Source organism: Impatiens glandulifera, chromosome 1 (assembly GCF_907164915.1).
Source record: "Impatiens glandulifera chromosome 1, dImpGla2.1, whole genome shotgun sequence".
NCBI classification, from domain to species: domain Eukaryota; kingdom Viridiplantae; phylum Streptophyta; class Magnoliopsida; order Ericales; family Balsaminaceae; genus Impatiens; species Impatiens glandulifera.
This window is the reverse complement of record NC_061862.1, coordinates 88,493,315-88,515,626: the sequence shown is the minus strand read 5'-3', so window position 1 is coordinate 88,515,626 and position 22,312 is coordinate 88,493,315. Positions and strand designations below refer to the sequence as shown.

At 30.1% G+C, this 22,312-nt stretch overlaps 1 protein-coding gene across 2 annotated transcripts; it reads right to left on the bottom strand.

Moving 5' to 3' along the window:
- Positions 1–8,009: 8,009 nt before the first annotated feature.
- LOC124919224 (chromatin-remodeling ATPase INO80-like) lies at positions 8,010–20,185 on the bottom strand. Of its 2 annotated transcripts, none has more exons than XM_047459417.1 (23): positions 19,927–20,185; positions 19,621–19,708; positions 19,155–19,518; positions 18,632–19,064; positions 18,326–18,526; positions 18,117–18,227; positions 16,760–17,193; positions 16,484–16,592; positions 16,317–16,397; positions 16,043–16,215; positions 14,657–14,782; positions 13,988–14,149; positions 13,835–13,892; positions 12,966–13,196; positions 12,705–12,851; positions 12,020–12,577; positions 11,417–11,674; positions 11,208–11,315; positions 9,999–10,093; positions 9,726–9,882; positions 9,425–9,622; positions 9,182–9,337; positions 8,010–8,491 (listed from the first exon to the last, which is right to left on the bottom strand). In XM_047459417.1, exons 1-23 carry the CDS (start codon positions 19,984–19,986, stop codon positions 8,225–8,227), a joined length of 4,575 nt encoding a protein of 1,524 aa, XP_047315373.1. In that variant the 5' UTR covers positions 19,987–20,185; the 3' UTR covers positions 8,010–8,224. The 2 variants fall into 2 exon arrangements, with proteins under 2 accessions (XP_047315373.1, XP_047315374.1); XM_047459418.1 differs by having other exon boundaries at positions 19,621–19,727; positions 19,927–20,184.
- Positions 20,186–22,312: the final 2,127 nt, after the last annotated feature.

Sequence of the window (22,312 nt, the reverse complement as noted above, 5' to 3'; positions counted from 1 at the left end):
AACAACAAATTATTTTAACATTTATCATAATATACACAATCATTTTTGTGTTATAATCAATAAAAATATTTGCCCCCATATTCGTGTTGGTATCCTTTTTAAATCACACACATTTGTATAATTTAAATCAATGATTTTCTAATCAAGAAATTGTCACACAATTCTTTTACAAATTTCTTTTGTTATACTTATATGAATAAGATAACTATATCATAAATAATTAATTGAATAAAATATAATTTCTATACAAGAGATTAGAATGTTTATTCATATATAAATCATTCTTCACATAATCTCCACATAAGAAATATAATCAATTAAAATATTTATTTCAACACTTAATTTCTATAAAAGAAATTAGAATATTTAATCAAATAAATATTCACCATATCATATGATTTTACAAAAGAAACCATAATGTTTCAAGCATCTTTGGCCAAAGCCGCTTAAACATTTATTTTCGGTTGCACGTTTGCATACCGCAATATCGGCACGTTTGCCACATTATTCTCAAATCAAACAAGACTTTCCTTGTAATTGTTTGATTTCAAGATTATCAAATTAAGTAAGTCTTAATGATGCAATTGAACAATGTATATCAAATATATTATATTAAACCAAAATTAATATATCCATATATATATGATATTATATATTATTGCTTCTTTCATTTTAGTCACCACAATGACAAAACAACTATAATATATATAGTCAATAACAGTCATATATATTATTAAATAAATATATATATAACTTCATTTATCATTAAAAATACATGATAAATAATTAAAATATTAATTATTACACTTAATTAGAATGTTGATCATTTATCTTTAATCAAATATAAAACTAACTAATTATATAAATAAATATTCATGTCATCAATTATTCATTTCTTAATTAATTAGGTGACCTTTAATATTCTATAACAAATCTTTGTCAATCAAAGAACACATGTGACAAATTTCAAAATTATCTATTAAAATAAAAATAGATAGAAAATAAATCTTAATTTATATATATATATATATATAAATTTCTAGATAATCATACTTATTATGAAAGAACATGAATCATCATATTATTAGCTAATATGCATGATATATATAAATAATCACTTAGCAATATAATCAAATAAAACATAACTACAAATGTACCTCATGTCTTAATCGAAGTAATTATATTATCGTGTTATGAACGATAATCCACGTGACAAATCTAGGTGGATCATTCTCACCGAGATAATTATTGCGAAAATATTTCGACTTACATAATTGTCTCTTTCAATGCATGATTAGAATAAGTTCTAACACAAACAACTTATTTAATCTTAAGAAATTAAAATTTCTATACTCAATTTATTTCATAATTTCTACATAAGAAATTATAATGATTTCAACATTCATAATAAATGTCATTTAGACAAATCATGTTTTTTTTATAAGAAATCATTATCGACCTCATTCATCTCCAACATATAGAGTCATTTTAAAAGTCTGATTTCTACCAAGAAATTATTGGCTACTCATTCATCTCCAACATATAGAGTCATTTTAAAAGTCTGATTTCTACCAAGAAATTATTGGCTACTCATTCATCTCATAATTTCTACGAAATTCGAATGGTTTCAACATAAATGACTATTTTAACTAGTCTGATTTCTATCAAGAAATTATTGACTATCCATTCATCACATAATTTCTACACAAGAAATTGGAATGGTTTCAACATAAATGACTATTGTCATTTTATAACACATCTAAAATGGGATTCAAACTAGGGACCTTTCGCCTCCTCACACACTTGCGTCTGAACTTTGAACCACTGTGCCAATGCACCCTTTTATTGTTGTATTACTGTTTACGACATTTTGTCTTCTCTTCAAAGAAACTTATTTTTCTCTTATTTTTGACTTAAACTCTGTCAAACAAAATTGATAACTTAGTATCATAATCAAACGGTAATATATAAGAGAATTTATATGTACATATATAAATAGACTATATTTCGTTAATAATCAACATATCACATTCTTATTAATTATCACGCTTAATTAATTTAAGAATGTATATATATTATAATTAATTATTTTAAAACTGAAACCATATGTTTTAATTATAATTAATTTTAATTACTATTAAATATAACCACAAATTTTATTTTATTTTGAAAATTATAAGTTAACCTTTTAGTTACCTTTTCATTTATTAATAATAATAATTCTAGTAACTCTCAAACTTTTAATAAAAAAGAAAACAAATTATTGTTTTCTAAATTATTTTCAAGATAACATTTGTATATTGAATATACAATTTTTTTTCTTGAGAAAATTTATATGTCAAACATATATCAGCTTATAAAATTAAGCTTTTAATAATACAAGAAAATATTAAAAATTAACATTATACGTGTATAATAAAGACTTATCTTTATTAGTCGATTCTTTTTCTTATTAAGATGAATAATTTCAACTTGTCGAAATGAGCCATCATCTCTTTTGCAATATCGTGACTCGTATTTCTGAAACATCAAAGACAAAGATTTTCGACGGCAAAAGCTACTAAATAACTTAGCACATGGAACTGTTTTAAGATTGTTAGAAATCTTGTCTTGAAAAATAACAGAAATATATATATAAATTATGTTACAAATAGATGAAATAAATAAAATATATGAAAAACAATATCACCGAATAAATTGTTGATTCGAGGCATGTGCTTAGCACATTTCCCTTAAAACAGTTCCACCGTCTCTCCATGTGCTAAAGCTTATCACGGATGGCTGTCTCCCAGGGCACAACGAATCTAGTAGTGATTCAGCACCGAAATCACTACACAACAAGCTTGATAAAGTACCTGAACTATCACCGGGTTTCAACGGAAAAATCGAACAAAGAACTCGAAGAACACTCACAAAACAAGAAGACTTTTGGAATTCTAGTGTGAGAAAAAATATAAGATAATGTAAAATTTGAGATTAGAGATGAGGGGTTTTATATTGTTGAAAAGTTAAACTTTCATAAAAATAAAATCAACCATTAATCTTTGATCCAACGACTGACCTTGATTACCTCTTCATTGCCCTTTGTATTTTCTCTTCGATAGAAAATACACGTTACATGATTTTCTTGCTAATAAATTGATAGCAATAATATCATGAATGTTACAATGACAATTAACAAAATTAAACATATTTAATTTGATAATTATTTTTCAAGCCATTAAATGTTAATTACATCATTAACAAAATAATTTAATTATTTGGATCAAATTTCACTTTAATTCACGTTTGAATTTCATGTGAATTTCGTTTGAATTTCATTTGATTTTATTTACCCAAATTCTCATTTCCATTCATTAATGGAATTTATGAATTAGTTTAAAATTCCAACAATTTCTTCACGTGTCAAGTAGTGGACAGTACACATGATTTACATGTCAAGAGTGAGCAGTTTTTAGCATTTGATCATTGCTAGATATATATCAACAAGTTGGGTATTTTCAAAAGGGTTGCATAGCAGTTTTGGAGATCAGTAGGGGCTGTAATCCTAGTTTGTTCATCTCTAACTCTTATTGATCTCAATGTTTGTTGATTTGAGTTAGATCATATTTATGTTGTCTAGTGCCTTTGGTGGCAATTTGTGATTGTGTAAACATTGTTTATTTAGTGGAGTTTTTCTGGACCGGAGAAAGGTCCTGTGGTTTTTATCCTTCATAGTGAAGGAGTTTTCCACGTTAAAAATCTATTGTCTTGCATTATTTTTTTATTACGTGATCGTTCTTATTTGCTCCTCTAGTTCAGTCAAGTGAGAATATTATTTAGGGATTAACTTCAACTAGTTATCCCATTTACTTTTCTCATCAAACACGCTTGTTGCAAATCTATTTCCCTTGGCTTTGAGTAGTGCCGTTTATTTGATTTCATTCATTCGCTCGGGAAACTGATCAGCTCTGGGTTTTTATAGAATATGTCCCAAAACTCTGAAGCAATACTCCCGAATAGGTGATCTATGGTTTATGGTCACTATTACATATGCTTCATTTGGATGCGGATATAAGTGGATCATGTAATTCTAATACAATGTATAGTTGAAAACATTAGGCCGCAATCAACCAACTTGGTCCTCTTTACAATATAGGGTCAAGCATATGTACACCTCCCTTCTAAGAGACGGGTTCTCAACTACACAAGAAAAATAAATAAAAGACAAATGTATCTTGATAAGACAATAGACTATTTGATCTTTTTGGCACCATAATACATAGTTTTATTCTTTTTTAGTATGTAGATGTAATTCAATTTAACCTAGTACTCTTAGGCCATGTTTGTTAGATAGTATTAAACTGTAGGTATTACCTACACTAAATTTAGTTAATTGTTTGGTTAATTATTTTATATAAATAGTGTTTGAAAGTCATATAATTTATCCTTCAAACTAGATACAAGTTTGTACCTAGTGGAACCTATATATTACAAGCTTATATAAACAAATATATTTCATATTTACCCTTATACTTTTACTTTTATTATTTTCTTTATTTGAAATCCCTATTTTTACATTTACCCTTCTATTTTAATTATGTTTCTTTTTTTTTCCTATTTGATATGTTATTTACATTTTTTTTTTTTTGTAATTACAGTTTGGTGAATCTATATAAAAAGTTAATATATGAATCATTTACTCCCTCAATTTTAAAAATGTTAAAATTATTTAAAAAATGTATTATATATAGATTCTATTTAAATATATATAATATTAAATAAATAAATGATTGTTGCTATAAAATATATAAGATAATTTAATATATTTTTGATGAAAATAATAAAAAAATTAAAATTAAATAAATATAAATTTAACAATTAAATTAAATTTATATAAATATAAAGGGTAAAATTGATTTTTACATTTTATACAACATTTTTATATTACCAACCAAATACAAAATTATAAAATCTATACAATTTATAACTCTCTCATACTTTCCACCAAATACAAATATAACATATATATAATTTATACCTCTTAATACCCCTTTACAACTTATACCACTTACAATTAATACATATATAATTAATACCATATAACAAACGCTACCTTATTGATTCTCTCTTCTTCCTAGAAAATATACTCACCTCAATAAAGCAATTTGTTTGTGAGTCCGTGCATTTGAGCCATTTTTTCACTCATTATGTCATCTTGGTTCTGAACCGAACCCTTCAACATTTAAACATCCACATCAACGAGTTATTCAATGGTGGTGAACGATAATTAGCTTCACTTAGCGTTCTCTAGCCATTCTATCAAGATATTCAGCCTCCAGATACCATTCTCATCATCACTAATTCATTGGATATTCATAGGATAAAACTAACGTAATGGTTTATTAACTGATTCCTCCATTTCCGTTGTCCTGATGACGAATTCATCATCATCACTCTTGCAATATATCGAGAAGGGTTTATTAACTGTAGATGAGAACCAAGTTTGTCATGCTACTGCATTTGGAGATGATATAGTTATTGAGTGCCTTGCAACTGAATTCAAAAGAGAGATTTATGTGGTATAAGATGCAATGGTTGATGAAGAAAATTGTGTCTTCTTTCTCCCACATCGTCCAAGGAGTGAAATTTCACAACACCCTTTTTTCCTCTCATGGAAGGAATCAGTTGGTTGGTGTGGTGCTGGAGCGGATGCAAGGACGGTGGTTTTATAGGATCAAAATGAGATTTTGATAGTCTTCAAGACGCAGAGAAAGATTTTCTTGTAATCGTCGAAAAAAAAAAAAAAGATTTGTCGATACGATTCGTCAATACCAAAAAGATTGCTAAATTGGCTTATTTGAAAAAAAAAAAACTAAAGCTACAAAGGTTAAAACTGATAACCGAAAAAAATGGGCTATCTAAGCTGGATAGTTAAAAAAAATGGAACTTACTGAATTTGGTTTGTTCAACTGTCTAAATTTGATAGCTTAAAAAAATGAAACTTACTGTATTAGTCTGAATGATCGTAGTTTGATGTTTCATCGACTTGTTTTTGTCAAAGTGAAATTTTGTTTCAATTACGTTCCTCCTTGATGGAAAATGTAAAAATAATAATACAATTTATTAGTTAGTAATTAAAATTGTTAATTGGTTTAAATTGTTACTTAGTTTTATTAATGGTTAGTTAGTTGTAAAACTCCTATACATATGGAGATGTAATTGTTCAAATAACAACTTTAATAATACAATTTCCACTCTACATCTGTCTCTTCACAAATTTAACGGACATAAATGACATGTTAGTCCCAATAACAAATGAGTGATCACAAACAAGGATGGAAATTACTAGTGAAACTAAAATGCGAGCAGGCTGAATTCAATCATGGTGAGTTGAAACAATTTTGAAATATCTTACAGCCTAGGACTCAAGAAAGGAGGACGATATCACGTATTCAAAAGAGGAAGTGGAGGTCGCAATGTTAATTGAGACCAATCAAAATTGAAAAACATTGGTCTAAGCTTTCAATCTAGGTGCTTCTGAAAAAAATGGTGAACAAAACAGAAAGGCTAGAAAAAAGTGCAAATTTGATCCTATCACGTTGTAACAACATTAATTATGCTAAAAAAATTGACAAAAACAAAATATGGTCTAACAAATAAACTTATTTATGTAATTTAGTTTAATATATAAGAAATTTAACTCCGGAAAATATGTTAGTTATCTTCCACTCTTTCTTGCATATCACGCTAAAGTTCAAAATATCACTCCAATTCAATCTCTAAATTTTTCATTTTTTCAATTTTGTTCCTAAAATTTTTTATTTGTTTTAAAAATTAAACATAAATTACACCATATATTATGAGTAATGATAAAGGAGTCAAAACTTTATAGTAAAAGTGTAACCGATGAGTGTCAAGGTGATTAAGATGGATGACTAAGTTTAATTCAAAATATTTATTTTTTTCCTCTTTTTATTAATAATTTCTCTTTTTATTTATTTATTTTTCTCTTTTTATTTATTAATTTATAAATATATATTTATATATTTAAATTAATTAATTATATATATATATAAATAAGAGAATAAGAAATTGAATATAAATTAATTATTTATTTTTAATTTATTTAATTATTTTTTTATCTATTAAGTTAATTAATTAATTTATGTATTTTTAAAATTAATAATATTAAAGAGAATGAATAAATTAAATTAATAAATTATATAAATATATATTTTTAAAATATATATTAAATTATAAATATAAATATATATATATATATATATTATTAAAAAAGAGTGATAGGGGAAGAAATTTGAGAGAGGGAATGACTATTGCCACAACGTCATTCAATCTCTTATTTCCTCACCAAATTCTCTCTCCCAATCATTTCTCATTATTAAATTATAATTTTTTTTTTAAATTTATCTTTTTTTTATTTCTCAAAGTCTCTCTTCTCTTATTTCATTTTTTTTTAAAATATATATTAAAAATTAAACTTGTTCATAATATTATAATTTTTTTTTTACACAATAATGTTTTCTTTATTTATTTATTTATATATATATATATATTAATAATTTGAATTCTATTTAATATGAATATTACTCATTTTAATTTGAGTTAAAATTAAGAATTTATTTATCTAATTTTAAATTAAGTAAATATTTATAATAATTTTGTAATAAAAATTAGAGAGTAGGGAAAGTATTAAATAATTATTTTAAATAATAAAAATTTTAAGAGAGATAAATTATTAAAAGCAGTGACATATCATCTGCTTTCACACATATTCGCTGCAATTTTTTCATTCATATATTTTATTATATTATATATATATATATATATATATATATATATATATATATATATATATATATTAAGCTCATATTAGTTTAACTAATGATCCTTATTCAACTAAATGTGTGGACAACTCTAAGTTCCAATGAACATAGAAATTAATATATCCTAATGCAATTTATTCTACTTAATTGCATTTTCTTTTTCCAGAGTGCCAATATAACAGATAGCAGCAAAAAATATATATATATAAATATTATCAATGAACTACCATGTACAAAACATCTACTGATTAACTAACTAGCAGCCAACCTTTCTCTTAAGCAAAAACACAATAAAAAGGCCAATCTTCTTTAGCTTCTTGGCTTTCATCGTTATAAGTAAATTGTACCACTGACCTTTTATGGTAAAGGCCTCAAAAAATATAAATATATTTTACAGATTACCTTAACTGAAACTCACCCCCAAGTGTAGCAGCATCTTCTGCTTGCTCAGAAGCTAGTAATAAACTGGAAGTAGCAGTAAATGCGGGTTCGATAGTTTCATTTACACTTTTCGTTGCCCTCTTTGCCCTTTTCGGTTTCTTTTGTTGTTCTAACTCGGCTTCCACTGTCATATCATTATCTGGGGAGACAGAATCTGTCCGTTTTGGAACCTTGGGTGGTCTCTGTTTTGGATTTTTATTTTGATTGTTACCTGCGGCCTTTCTCTGCACAATATAGAGAATTCAAGTATCAAGATTCAACGACTTAAAACATTTTGTTGTCATTGCATAACAAAGGAAAAGAATGTTTACTAATTAAGTTCTTTGAGAAGATATAAAAGATGCTTACAACCTTGTTTTGATAGGTATTTCTAGATCTGTTCTAGCCTTCTAGGCTTTGCAAGGTTTTTTCTACTACTTTATCTTCATGTCGTTTTGCAATCATTGCCATTTTTATTAATAGGTAATATTGTAAGAACGTACAAAAGACAACTTAATCCCTCAATCCCTAGTAATTAATCTAATTATATTTATAAAATAGTTTTTAAGTTATGTCAATGTAGTGTAGATCAATGGTTACAGTATCTGCTTCCAAAGAAGAGGGTAAAAATTAAATTTAAGTACTTTTCCGACAATAATTCCATATTTTATCAAATCAAATTACATACAGGTACTTAAATTTAGATTATTTCATTTGGATTATTACACTTGACTAATTCGATACTTAAAATTCAGTATTGAACATTCACACTTAATTTAGTTTTACCAAACGTCTAACATACTCTTAATCTTCGCTGAGAAACTATTTGATTAGTGAGATTAGCACCCAACAGTTCAAAGTGTAGCCAGAGAGAACAGTAAACTAGGGAAAACTAGATAGATAGAAACTAGATAAATAGATGGATAGATATGCACCTTTTTATTATTGGTCTTGGTTTTCTCCGTTTCATGAGATCCTGACTCAGAACCATTCACATGTTCTCCATTTGTAACATCTTCGAAGGAAGCATCACCATCAGCATTTACGAGAATGCCTTTTGTTCCACCCTTTCTCCCTTGTCTATCCCTAGCCTGATCAAGGGAAAAAAATTGCCAAACTAATTGAGTACAAGAAAAAAGCATAAAACTGCATTGGCATCGGAAAATTATTAGATTAACCTGTAGTGGGATCTCTTTTAGTTTCTGCTCCAACTGGGGATCATCTATGAGCAAGGAAACAACATCTTCTGGAGCCAACAATTCCCCTTGAACATGACCTCCTGTCATGACAAGCTGTTGTACAGTATTCTTCTGGCTTGCCCTTTGCAATATCTTCTCTTCCACTGTCTCTTTGCATATCAAACGATAGACAGTAACCTGTAATGAAAAAAAATTAAAGCAATTAAGAACATTTCCTTGAAGTGAACATTGTTTATCAAACTATATAAAGCACAAAGTTTCCAGAAGAAAAAAAACTAACATCTTTAGTCTGACCCAGCCGATGAGCTCTATCCATAGCCTGCAAATCAAGAGTCGGGTTCCAGTCACTTTCATAGAAAATGACTGTATCTGCAGCTGTCAAATTAATACCCAGACCACCAGCTCTCGTACTCAGCAAAAAGACGAAGATATCATTCCTATACCAACATAATAACATTTTTTTCACAATCGGATTAAATATTTATTAACAGCTATTTAGAATAATCAACATCCACTCATAGTCAATGTATCAGAAGATATTTGAATAGACCACCTATGTTGGAAATCTCTGACCATGTCCCGACGGTCCATTATAGTAGAGGAACCGTCTAGTCTCAGATATCTATATTTCCGATAATTCATGTAGTCCTGCCCAAAGAAAAGGTCAGCTAAGTAAAGAAATAATAATAATCAATTACAACTAATTAACATATAAATTTACAATGTAAATATTTGAATTAGAAAGCATATACTGTTGTCTGAATGTTTTTTACAGCTTAGTAAGATACATGTATCCAGAGTATTCCTCATAACTATGAGCAGATGAGCTCTACCACCATATGTCTTTGGGATAAAGTTTTTATGGTATCCAAACATACTTATAGTGCATTTGATAAACTGAAAATTAGGTAATCAATGTTGAATAGTGAATTTTATGTTGAATGAGCCAGGTGTCTGAAAAATAAATGTTTGAATAAACCAAATGAAAATATGATATGGAAGTTAATTTGATAATATGTGAAGCTAATGTAGGGAAAATCACTAAAGACTATCTTACATTATAATGACGGAATTTGATTAATTTTGAGGGGTTAAATATCTTTTGAAAGCTCCTATATCATGGAACTAAGTCATCCAATAACTTACAAAATTAAGCAAGATACTTTAGCTCATTTGAGTTGAATTTAAATAATAGTTATAGAATGAATCTAATTCAAACAAATTAACCATTTAGATTAGGTGATGTGTTGTGTTATCAAACACTGTCTATGATCCTTTGTAATTTACTCAAGCTTGAGTTAGTTTCAATAAAGCTCATGTTGACTGGCTCAGACCAATCACACTCAGATTCAGATCCCATGTCTCAAGAAGTACTGATAGTTTGATACTAATTAGAGTTTTCTAAAAGAAGCCCAAAGAATAAAGTATTGAGATCCAAGTGCGTTAAGTATCAATAAAACGGCCAGACCACTTAACAATTGTTTGGTTATTAAGCCGTTCAACTGTAAAGCATTAAATAGAAGTTAGCCTATAAATAAGGGGAGAACCCATTGTATTAGTTTAATTTTAATAAAATAGTAATTCTAAGACACTCTCCCCCCTTCTGTCCAATAAATTATCTCCCAATCTTCCCTCTTTCTTCCTAGAATCTACAATCCAATTAAGGGTTTGAATCAAAGAGGTGCACAAATCTCTAGAGTGAGCTGCACCTCTTGTGAAAAACTAAAACACAAAAAAGGTGGTAGGGAAAAGTATTTGTTACCTCCAGAATATTCAACATTTTTGTCATCTGTGCAAATAGAAGAACTCGGTGATTTTCCGATTTCAAGCGTTTCAACAATATATCCAGTGTTTGAAGCTTCCCAGAATCCTAAGAGAAACAAAAGAAAAAAAAAATGAGAATCAAGAATCTATATTTGAAGAAAATCAGGCAAACAGAAATATATTCAATGACAAAGCTAGCAGTCATACAGTAAGCATTCTCGCCGGATCAAAGCTTCTCATGGGTGGACTTGAGCCGAAGATCTTATGGGTCAGCTGTAGGGCAGGCTGAGAAACTGATACAGCAGAGTCTATCTCTTCAATGAGATGGTGTGGACAACCTGGTTTTCTGGGACCATTAAATCCAGATGTTCGGGCAAATCCAATGAAGAGTCTCTTAATCCAAGGATTCTGGAGTTCTTCAGTCATTTGATATGCAAAGTTTCTATCGGAGCAATGGGCACCAATCTGATATAGCAGAGAAATCATCATTCAACTTATTAACAAAACTATACCATCTATAATACTCATCCAGAACACCCAAATATATCTAACCAGTTTTCAAACACTTGATGCAATCATTTGTTTTCCAATACCAAATAAAAAAATTATTCTAAATAAGTTACAAAGAATGCAAACAATTCTAAATGTATAGAGAACATTAAGTCATATAACATGCAAATGGACATAAAAGCTTTTCAGATATTACTTACTAACCAACTAGTTCAGTTTTCTTAATAGATCGATTTTGTGTGCCAAATGGATCATCAGTGTTATATGGCTAGTAAGGCCAAAAGAGAACAGAAAACTCACAGGAGGTGCTCTGGTTTTTGGAATGAAACTGTACACTGATTGTAGTAGTCTGACATTATATAGAACTCTATCCTCATCTGACATGACTAAAGCCTCCAAGGGAGCCTCAGCAGAACCTGTTGCAGGTCTTGACCTAAAGAGATTAGTTCGGGGTCTTGATGGAAGCAGCAACATCTTTGTGACTACTCTCACTTTCTCTCTCTCAAGTTGGATTTCTTGAGCATCATTATGCACATCTTCCATAAGAAAATCAACTATACCATCTAGAGAAGGACATTCCCATCTCGCAATTGAAAACAATAGCCTCTCCATAAAAGAACCTGTTGCCAGAAATGCCACTTCCGCAGGCGACAAATCAATCAAACGAGCAAATCCAAAAGATCCACTTCTAGCAGACCACTCATCAAAGGTAGAACCCCGTTGAGAATGATAGACATTCTCTGGGGAAAAAATGTTGAAATGCTTCAAAAACAATCCTTTATTGATACCATGTCTAACTTCAGAAGAATGCGCTTTGGTGGATCCTTGGATAATGTCTTTGTATACAAGTTTTGGCATCTGGTAGTTAGTTCATCAATTGAATTAAAAAAAAAACTAGTGAGGTCATACGAACATAAGACAACTAGTAACAATGACTTCAAGGACATAAAAGACTACTAATGTGAACTAATAAAGAATTTCAAACCTTGTAAGAGATAAGGTTTCGAGCACCAGAGTAGTATATGTCCTCCAATTCACCAAATGGGGGATGTGAAAGAGAATTTGCAGCTTCTCCAAAATAAAAGTATGAGCTGCCTTCATTTCTTTCAAATAACTCCGGATGATTACAAACCTACCAAGGCATAGAAAAAGAAACACTTTGAAGGATACACTGGCAACTGACATATTACTCACATATTTTTTTATATCAAGACAAAAGAATGAACAATATGAGTAAGAAGTTTACCTTTCTCAGTTGAATGACAATATTCATTAAGGTCATAATTCTTTTATCATTTAGATGTCCACGGTTACTGTCAAACAACTCAGAAAGAGAGATCTTATTCTTTATTGCTTGATAGAAAGCCTGCTGGCGAGAACTCAACTTGCAATGCACAGTGATTTCTTTTTTGGTAGTCAACTCAGAAACCACATCTTTTTTAACTCGGCGTAGCATGAAAGGCTTTAAGATGGCATGCTGTCATTTGAAAAAATAAAACATGGGGGAAGATATTAGCACAACATTTTTTTGGCATTCAAATCAGACAATGATCATTGGAGGAAGCAGTCCCCATAAGTCCCAGCCCAACAAGACAACTATGGTTTATGGAAACAACAAAGATAAGTTTAGCAGTGGGTTTCAGAATTACACTGATGCGGATGATTTTTTATGAGATAGCAGCACTTCATTTCAAATACAACACTTTATACAAAGGTCAATATTTATTATGGGCCCTAAACTAGTCAAAAACCTCAAAAAAGGTTGTAAAAAAATGACCGGAATAAGTACTCAGTTGTAAATTTGTAATCAGTTGGTCAATGTCTAAGAAACATTCATTTTTTCAATCTTGAACATTTTGTTATTTTTATGGCTAGTGTGGCAACCATGTCATGAAAATCAATTCCATTTTTCAACTCTGGTCTTGTCAAAAATAAAATAATATAATTAGCAACCAGTTAACAGAAATGAAGAATTCAAGTCTACCACTCTGGAGATTATCATATCAAGAAATAAACATGTTTGCATGCACGAAGAAACAGACCAGTAAATCATTTTTTTAACGAACATTTAAACAATCACCTGGGTTCAGGATATGATAAGAAGTACCGACTTACCAATCTGTTAAGCTGGTGCTCATTTAAAGTACCCCCATGCTCTGCATGACTCTCTATTCTGATTAAACCAACAGAAAAGGGAAAAAAAATATTGTAAGAGCTTCTTACATGATCTATCTGAAGATTAAATAGGCTTCCAAGAAAGAAAAATACCCTTTTGAAAACCACTCATTGAACTGTTCATGGCTGTCAAATAATGTAGGCATGATGAAATGTAACAGAGCCCATAACTCTGCCATGTTATTCTGGACTGGTGTGCCAGTCAGAAGCAAGCGATTTCGACAGTTAAAACTGAGCAGAGTCTTCCATCTTATACTGTATCATCAAAATCTAAATATTAAATGGCAGGAGGCGGATTTGTTGAGGCAATACAACTTCAGACAACTCAGTTAAGAAAATTGATAATAGGAAAAAGTAAATACAGTTGAAAGAAGCTGAGCAGAGAAAGTTAAAATACAAGTTTCAGTTGCATGAGAATAATATATAGTAACATTCAAAATGAGAACAGTTGGTTACTAAACAAATAAAGAAATTAAGGGTGGATTGAGAACAGATTAGATAAAGTGATTTATTTACCAAGTCATCTAAACTAATATTTTTTTTTAATAAAGGAGAGCTAGCACCCCCACTTAAACACAAAGCGCTTCCAATCTAAACTAATATTATGCTACCTTGAAAGGGTGTATTATATCAGAATAATTCAATTTCAGAGAACTTACTAAAGAATTGACAACAAAGTTGAAGCAGATGCTAAGATGATATTGTCATAGCTTTTGCGCCATGGAAGGAGAATAACAATACAACAAGATGTAAATTCAGTACCTGTTAGCACTTTTGATAGCTTGTGCTTCGTCCAGTACCATATATTGCCATTTTATACGCCTAAAGTATTTTTCATCTGCCACTAGCAACTGGTAGCTAGTAATGAGAATGTGAAATCCAGCATCCCTGAAAATAGAATTATTGAACTCATATCAAATAGATGTACTGAATGTAGAAATTGCCAATTAGAAGGGGAGAAGCAAGAAGATGAACAGATATAAACAACATTATAAGCTAATTATCAAAAATACTATTCAATGGGGAGCAATTATATAAAATCTAAGCTGGGGTTTCAAACAGCATCATAATCTAATTCGAGAACAGAGAAACTGATTCTCTTTATTTAAGGCAAGCAATTATCAAGGAGCAATCATCTTAAGGTAGATGATTGGCCAAAATAATACAGATAGGATGGTGGTCGTCAATAGTCAATTTATGTGTGATATAAGTTTCTAATAATTAGATCAATTAGGCCAATGTAGTGTAGTTCAGGGGTTAGAGTGGTTGTTTCCTAAGAAGATGGTCGATGGTTCGACCCCTACTTGGGGAGTTTCAAAATATATATAACAATTAGCTATGAGAAATTATTGGCCAGGTGTTTAAGAGAAAAGGCTTGCATTTCTAAGAGTGTTTTATTAAGATTCAAAACTACCATAGCCCAAGAAGCAATCAGACCAATTGAGTAGCCTTTTTTAGAATACTATTAAGAGAATCTAGTAATGCTGAATGATAGTAAGGAGTGGACAGAGACTAAGAAAATTGAGTGGCCCCTATTCTGACTGTTTAATTAGATTGGTTACCTGAACTGCCTCCTATTAATTTGTCTACCCCAAGGTCCCCAATGGCCAAGTTATAAGGTTTCATTTTCTTATGAAGAAACCCAACAATGAAAGAAGTTCAAAATTTTACCTGGGGTTGAAGCACGTGAACTCAGCTCTAAAACCCAAAAGTGAACTGGTTTTCATTTGTTGAGTTGCAAACTAAATTCAATTTTAAGCAACTCACAAGTTCAACCTATTCATGACTCGCTAAGAATGAATGAACTCGCAGTCTCAACGAAAGTTGTTAAAGAATTGACTGGTGAGTTTGATAGCTTTGATATAGAACATAAGTGATTCTAGCAGTTAAAAAAGCTGAGCAAGTGAAAGAAACATCATAACAAAGTTAATGAAGATATAATATTCATAATGGTAATCTCTAACACCCATCTGGAAGCGAGGACCATGGCTGTGGGGTGTTATGCTAGTTCTCATTAATTAAAAAATAGTAATAAAAAAATATGGTAATCTCTGACTGTTGATGTTAGCTTTATTGAGCTGGGTTAAACACGACAGGGCAGCAGTTGTTGAAAAATGGAAAAATCACATAAACTAAACAAGTGATTACCTTCGGTAAAGACGCTTTGGGATCATGTTTTTTCTAAGTATCATCCTCTCCGGCAGTCCACCCCAATAGGGAAGAGTTTTCAGATCAGGGCAAAATCGACTAATTTCATCTGCCCAATTGTTCAGTACTGAAGCAGGAGCGACAACCAGGAAAGGACCCCATATATTCTTTTCCTGCATGACAGTTGACACAATCATTAGATCTGTCAAAAATCTGCCTCTGCATAACCAAACGAGACTAACCGAGTTAAGAGGAATAAATAAGCAATACTTACTTCAGCCAAGTGAGCTAAGAAAGCCATTGCTTGGATAGTCTTTCCCAGACCCATTTCATCAGCAAGAATGCCATTCAAGCCCTTGAAATGACACAAAGGACAAATTAAAGAAAATTAATAATTTTTCTCTGCAGAATCTCCAGAAAAGAAAACAACGTGATTCCTACCTGCTCATAACAATTTACTAACCACTGTAGTCCTTTCAGCTGATATTCCTTTAATGAACCTTTAAACAGATCTGGTGTTTGCACTGTTGAGGTCACTGGCATGGTTGAGCTGTCAGCATTGTATGTCAGATCAGTTGAAAACCAGAATAATGTGACATATCAACAAGACTAAATTCACAGTTTAAAGAAGATCAATCCATCCATTGAATTGGAGAAAATAGATCTTGATCATCCTAATACTTGAAATAATAGCTACTAAAGGGGAGAAACACTTACGGATGCAATAGATCCATATTATTAGATTCTTCCACTGACATATCCTGTTGATCACTATCTGGATCAGCACCATCTTGTCGGAATCTTGAACACTCACTATCAAAATCACTGGTGAATTTTTTCTGCTTGGAGACTGCCTCTTGAGCAGCTCTTAGAGCCTCCCTTTTAAGCTCAGCCTCTTCCGCATCTTCTTCCTCTCCGGTAGTAGGTTCTGAAGAAGTCGGAAGTATTTCTTGCTCATCCAATTTCTCGTCGGCCTTATCCAGAGCTTCAGAAGCCTGGACTGTTGGCTTATTCTGCATAAAATGACTGTATAATTCTGTCTGTGACAAAAGAAAATTTAGTCTTTGCTGCTGCCTCTTTGCCTCACGGAGCTCCAGGTCACGCTTGAGTGCTTCTGCAGCTTCTTTCTCTTCTCTTCTTCGCACTTCCATCTGGGAGATCAGAAATTGAATATTGTAAGTTTCCTGCTGAAAATATAACTAAAAGAATGAAAAAATATAGCTTGGAAAATGAGTTTTTTGTGTCATCATTATACTTAGCAACTAGCATTTGTATTTACATTTCTAAATATTCTCCAAAATAAAACCAACCACAATTAAATCACCTAGTATCCATGAACCATTCTATCCTCCTCAAGTGGTAAACAATTTGGATAAAACCTCCTGGAATGGATAAAAGAGCTTAAAATAACATCCTAGATAGTCATTCTAAGACTATTATAGCTATGCCACTGTCAAAATCTATGTTTTAAACAGAGTAGTGCAAAACTTGACAAGAGAGTTTCAAAAATGACTGCAGAAAATAATACAAAAGGAGTATACTGCATGCTTAGCACAAGGAAATACCCACCCTTGAATAAAAGATTAGATTCAATCTAGAGTTCAATAAATCTCAGAAAAACGATTATCCAGCGTTGAGTAAATAAATATTAAGTACAAATGCATGTTCACAAAAAACCAAGATCAAGACTGCTGGACATTGCACAGCCACGTGTTACACCCTATCCCCAAGTCTACAATCTAGGAAGTGATGACACTTGAAAACTAAAGGAATCTCGATATTGAAGACACGGGGACAGGTGCACACGTGGACATGGGTGCACGCGGGAACATGAGTGCACGAGCGGACATGGGTGCACGAGTGGGCATGTAATGAAAATGCATTTTTCATGTCATATTAGACTATTAATTCATTGTTTGGATGTGGTGGACTACATGGAGTGATAAAAGAAGAGAAACAACTTTTGAGGGCATTTTTGCAAATTGCTTGAGATATGGCTCAAAAATGTTTTCTCTGTGTGTCATCATCTTATTATCCTAAATCTAAATTTCTAAACAAAGAGAAGGATCAGTACCATCTCTTTGTCTACTCGCTTCCATAACACAAGCATGTCTCTCGACAGTTTCCTGGTTCTGATAGCAGCACTCCTACTCAGTTTCAGAGTTCTACTAACCTTCATTTTCACCTATACAAGTAGAAGAATTCTTTGAGCTCCCATAATAACATAAAATCCATTAAGGTTAGAGACGGAGAAATAAGGAATACAAAAATCAGTCTACATGCCTCTCTTTGACAGATTTCAGAAAACTTTTTTGCATCAGCTAATTGCTTTCTGTGGAAAGATGTGAAGAGCTTGTGGTGCTTCAGTATATCTCTCCTCGCAATATTTACCCAACTTCTTGCAGTCTTCTCTATTTCTTCTTTCTCAATTATAGAAGGATCTTTCTTCGACTTTAGCTTCTTTGGTAGACTGCGTTCAATAATCTGTAAAGAAGGCTCTCCTATTTAGGAAATAAGAACAAAAATCTCCAACATCCCACAAGAAAATCATTTGAAATCAACATTCTTATAAAATATGACAATTACAACCTCATATGTGTCTCCTTTCTCCAACACCTTCACATAGTAGACCTGTAGTAACCCACCTTCAGATAATATAGACCTCCGTATTCTTCCTGCTGCTCCCTCAGGAATGGATGAATCTGGTCCAATATCAATCACTTTCAATTGGAATTTCTGTCCTGCATTACTTACAGCTTGTTCTTGCAATCTCGCATGAAGTGATTCAAATTGTCGGTTAGGATCCGACATCCCATGATGGCTGCTAGATTCATAACTCATATTATTTGCCATCAGTCTAGCCAAGGACCCCAGATCAAGGGTACCCTTTAAATAATCTTCTTCAATCCGCATATCATTCACACTGGGCATTTTGCTTAATGCTGCCATTTCCTCAAAAGGTGGATATATTGTGTAAGTGATGTCATCGTCAATATCCAAGTAAGAAGGATTTGAAAAACTCCTGCAATATAATAGAAAAAACATATGTGAAGACTATTTACTGATAAAAATAATATTGACGTAATGATCTGAGGGGGAAAGAAACATTAACCTGTCAATGCCATTTGGCGTAGTAAACCTTCGACGACTAATATCATTGAGAAAATCAGATGATGGCTCAATATCAGGAAGCTCTCTGTGCTGATCATTACCAAATTTCCGAACTCTGGAACTAACTCTCACGGCTGACATCCCTATTTGATCAGATACAGAACTTGATGAGAAATTATTGTGTTTCCTCTTATACTTCTGGATGTGGTCACAAAGCATTGATCGATAATGCTCCTCTGTAATATGCACATTGTAGCTACCATCCTCATCATCCTCGCTACTACCATGTCCAGTCCTTCTCTTCTTCTTTGATTTACGTATTTTATCCGATACACTTCCATTAGTGTGGTTCGCCATTATTCCACCTGTTTGTAAACATTAACAAACAAACAAACAAACAGTCTTTGAATATCTTCTTCAAACCTCTAGTGAAATAACATTATTAACAATTGAACAAAAAGAACTACCCTGGCTATCTATGCTCTCGTCCTGACAATTATTCCCGTAATAGTCCAAATCGTCATCTCGTTGTGGAAGTTGAAATTGCATAAGAGGCTACAAGACATACCAAAAGCTAAAAAACAAAAAATAGACACAGAATTCATGCCAAATTCAGTATAATAGAGAGCAAATATTCAACAACAATTACAACGGGGATGACAAATTGAATACTTCACATATCATCCATCCATCCATCCATCAACTTGTTGTATCAAACATCGAGGAGAAAGCAGCAACAAACAATAGGTGATCAGAAAAGAAAGAAGCAAAACCTGAAGATTGAAGAGATTTGAAAGCGTATAGGAACTGTTCGACTGGCTATTGGAGTCCATATACCCTTCTTCGGGAAGAGAAGAGCGATAAGAACCCTTAATGGGTTATTATTTATTATCCAGGGAATGTGAATTTATGGTCCGCGAAGATGAAACAAGAGAAAATAACCTAAACCTAATGGATAGAGGATTCGCCAATAGAGTGAACCTTGTGCTAGGGAAGGGTGTAGAGATAGAGAGAGAAAGTACATAGTGAGTCGAAGGAGAAAGATTGATTGTTTGATAGCGCGTGCTAATATGCGCAACCTTGGCGTCTTTGTTATCGTGCACTTTTTTTTGAAGCTATTGGGAGTCTTCAAAGTGTAACAGTATTAGCGTTCAAGAAGAAAAGTGACGGCTATCAATATTAAAGATTTCTTTCAATTATTTTATTTTCAAATAATATTATTTCAAAATAATATTATTTCATAATAACATAAATATATATATACACAAAGATTTATCACCATAATAATAATAATAATATAAATAATAATAATAATAATAAATAGACGCTAAATAACAAATAACGGTATAGTAGACTCTCAATAAAATAATATTCCATAAAATTATAACAATAAAGTAATAAATTCTTACCGTGTTCCAGTAATAGCATGCACAATAAATATATAAATAAAATATTATTTATTTATAAATATTTTAAATAAAAATAATATTATTTAAATTTGTTGAATTGATTTTAATATGTAAAAATAAAATTTAGTCCTAATTTAATATTTAACATAAAATTTAATTTAATCAACTGCATAAAATTATAAAATTAATTATGTGATTAAAATTTATTCTGTTTATTTGAAAAAATATTTAAAGCTGATAATATCAATTAGCTATCTTAGTTATTTAAAAAAAATTAATTTCAATCAAATATATTTAAATTTTGAATTTTTTTAAAATTATATAAAATTTTACTTTAATCTAATATTATGTATTGTTAAACAAATTATAATATTATAAAATTATTTAAATAATTTATATATATATATATATATATATATATATGAGAAATGATTAGGAGAGGGAATTTGGTGAGAGAATTTGGTGAGGAAATTTGGTGAGGGAATGACGTGGCATAATCTTATTGGATGAAAAAATCAAATAATTTCTCTATTTTCTCTCTTTCCTTACCAAATTCCCTCACTCTATCACTCCTTTATATATATATATATATATTGATTTTGATTATTTAAAAGTTAAATTTAGTAAAAAATGGATATTTATGAAGGAAAAAATAGAAAAATATTTTAAATTCATATAAATATAAATATTAAATAGAAAAATATATTTAATGGTGATATTTTTATTTTTTAATTTTGAACCAATTCTAAAAATTGTTTTATTTTAATTTATTTTTTATAATAATAAATATGTCTCATATATAATTAACATATTTAGTTATATATATTTTAAAGTTTTTTTTTTATAATTTATATATTTTTTAATTATTTTTTTTATTTTCAATTTATTTTTATAAAATATTTTTTCTTTCTTACATTTTAGTCTTTTATTTAATAATATAATAAAAAAAATATATAATTATTGTTTTTATTAAACAATAACAATAATAATTATTTATATTTAATAATAATATTATTAAATATATATTATAATATTTTGTGTAAAAAATACCTATAAGACCATTATAAATTAAAATAATAAATATTTATTAATTATTTAAAATATAATATTAAATATATATTTTTTATTTTATTATATATTATGTATGTATATATATTAAAATAATTAATAATTTAAAATATTAATACAAAACATTACTGCAATTTCATTCATTAGTTAAAATCAACAATCACAACTAATACCCAGTTTATCAACATTTTTACATTCTCTATCTGTCTCTCAAATTTTTACACATGCATACTATACATTGCACGAATACAAATATATATAAAATATTATTTATTTTAAAATATTTTAGATAAAATTAATATTATTCAATTTAAAATTAATTTTAGTTTATAAAAATTAAGTTTAATTTTAAACTTAATATTAACATATATTTTATCCACTTAACCCTTCATTTACCCTCTTATCTTGTGACAAACACATTTCATATGCACTTCTCATCTTGTGACTCACACATTTTCATATGCATTTTTTATCCATCGGCACCCACTTAACCCTCAATTGACAATCTTCTTGTGACTCACACCTTTCCATATGCATTTTTTATTCCTCGGCAAATCAATAATTGAGAAAATATGTAAATTAGTTATTATATTTAGCCTAATTGATAGGAGATAAATAAATAATTTCCCTTATTTATTTAATACTTTATTATATCCCACTTCAAGCAAAAAGGTGAGACACA